Raw genomic sequence first — 1707 nt, 5'->3', positions numbered from 1 at the left:
AAGCCAATTGAATAAGCGAAAGCATAACCAGAATGCCTTGCAAAAGATTAATAAAAATAATGTGGGTATATATAATAGCAAAACCTGGTAAAGTAAACTACACCATTATTATACGTACACCTCTTTTTGTATCTGATATTGTAATTTTTTGTGATTTTTAAGATTGTGAAAAGTCTGTGCCTCAAATTTTTTAATTTTTTTGAACACAAATTCGACGATTTAATTTCTGTATCTTTAGATGGTCTGATTTTTGTATCTTTTACAAATTGGACAATCTGATTTCTGTATTTTTACAAATCGGACGATCTAATTTCTGTATTTCTAACAAATCGGACGGTCCAATTTTTACTTCTTTAATTAAACAGTTCCACATTTAAAAATAACACCCCAACAATTTACATTTAAAAAAAAAACACCGTTACCACTCTAATATAAAAAACAAATAGTTCTCCAATATCCAACGTAATAACTATATTTTCGGAACCCACAATATCACGATAACACTCATGACAACATAGTGTTTGTTATATTTTAAAATTTTCATTTTATTTTCTTTTCTTCTAGTTTTATTTTATTTTATTATTCTTTTAATTCTCTTCGTTTTCCTGATAACAAATTGTGATATTACTAGGTAGAGGCTACTGGGAGAGTAAAAAACACGCCCACAATTACTATTTCTCTGGTAAATTTTATATTGGTATATTCTATAGTAGCTATGATTACGGTAGTTATAGAATTTTAATGATGCTTAAAAGATGTAACTAAAATTAATATTACATTTTTTCATTAAACAATACTTTTTAATTTGAAAAAAAAAAAGCAAAAACTGCAATTAAATTAAACATGGTTGCAAAATAATAAAAAATATAACCTTAATTTTAGCTATATTTTTAAATGTTGCCAAAGTTTCATAACCATTATTTTAGCTATATTTTAATTAAATTTTTCATAAATACTGAATATATATTTCCATAATTTTTTTCCGTATAACATAAGATAGTTGAATAAATAAGTTTTTCTTAAAAGATTTCCACGCAGCAACATGCATCCTAAATTAAAAACTCAATAAATAAATAATGATGATATTTGAATTTTTAATGTCTGCCCCTACTAAGATATTAATTTGATTATTCAGGTTCTTTTGTAACAAAAGCTTCGTTGAATAAGAGTGAAAAATTGTCAAAAGAATATAATTTGAAGACATCACTGAAGCATAAATCCAGAGGCATATTTGAAAGAGGATCTACAATTAAAACATGTGAAAAACATGATGAAAAGAAGTACCTCATGAATGTGACACAATCATCACATGAAGCTGAACCACATTCAAAAACCATCTTCAACTCCATCATTCATGCTTTAGATGCTTCCCGCAAGTTTAGCAGATTCTACGCATTCATTGCCATGGTTAATTTCGTTCTTTTCTTCACTAAAGAAATTAAGCCTTTGAACAAAATAATAATTACTATATGCTGTTGCATCTTTTAAAAATATTGTTTATTTTTTCTCCTTTCAGATAGTGGGTTCATTTTCATCATCACTTCTTGCCGTCGATAATTTATCAGAATTATCTCCAACATTTTTCAATGGCTTTTTGCAGGTGATTAAACACCAATAATATGTATACAAATGGAAAAGCAATAATTTAGTAATTTATTAATTACTCCATCATGTTTTTTGGTTAAATCATTCTTAACACATCAATAT

General features: G+C 26.7%; 2 protein-coding genes across 2 annotated transcripts in view; both read left to right on the top strand.

Moving 5' to 3' along the window:
* Positions 1-1707, top strand: part of LOC107613595 (naringenin 8-dimethylallyltransferase 2, chloroplastic-like) — a 45024-nt gene that overhangs the window by 34932 nt on the left and 8385 nt on the right. The window lies entirely within an intron of this gene.
* LOC107611439 (naringenin 8-dimethylallyltransferase 2, chloroplastic-like) overlaps positions 1-1707 on the top strand; it is an 8750-nt gene that overhangs the window by 5658 nt on the left and 1385 nt on the right. The window contains exons 7-8 of the mRNA XM_021108313.1: positions 1136-1407; positions 1517-1600. Of these exons, the coding sequence (XP_020963972.1) occupies positions 1136-1407; positions 1517-1600 (356 nt within the window). The remainder of the gene's footprint in view (positions 1-1135; positions 1408-1516; positions 1601-1707) is intronic.

Source organism: Arachis ipaensis, chromosome B08 (assembly GCF_000816755.2).
Source record: "Arachis ipaensis cultivar K30076 chromosome B08, Araip1.1, whole genome shotgun sequence".
NCBI classification, from domain to species: Eukaryota; Viridiplantae; Streptophyta; class Magnoliopsida; order Fabales; family Fabaceae; genus Arachis; species Arachis ipaensis.
This window is presented reverse-complemented; position numbering and strand designations above follow the sequence as displayed.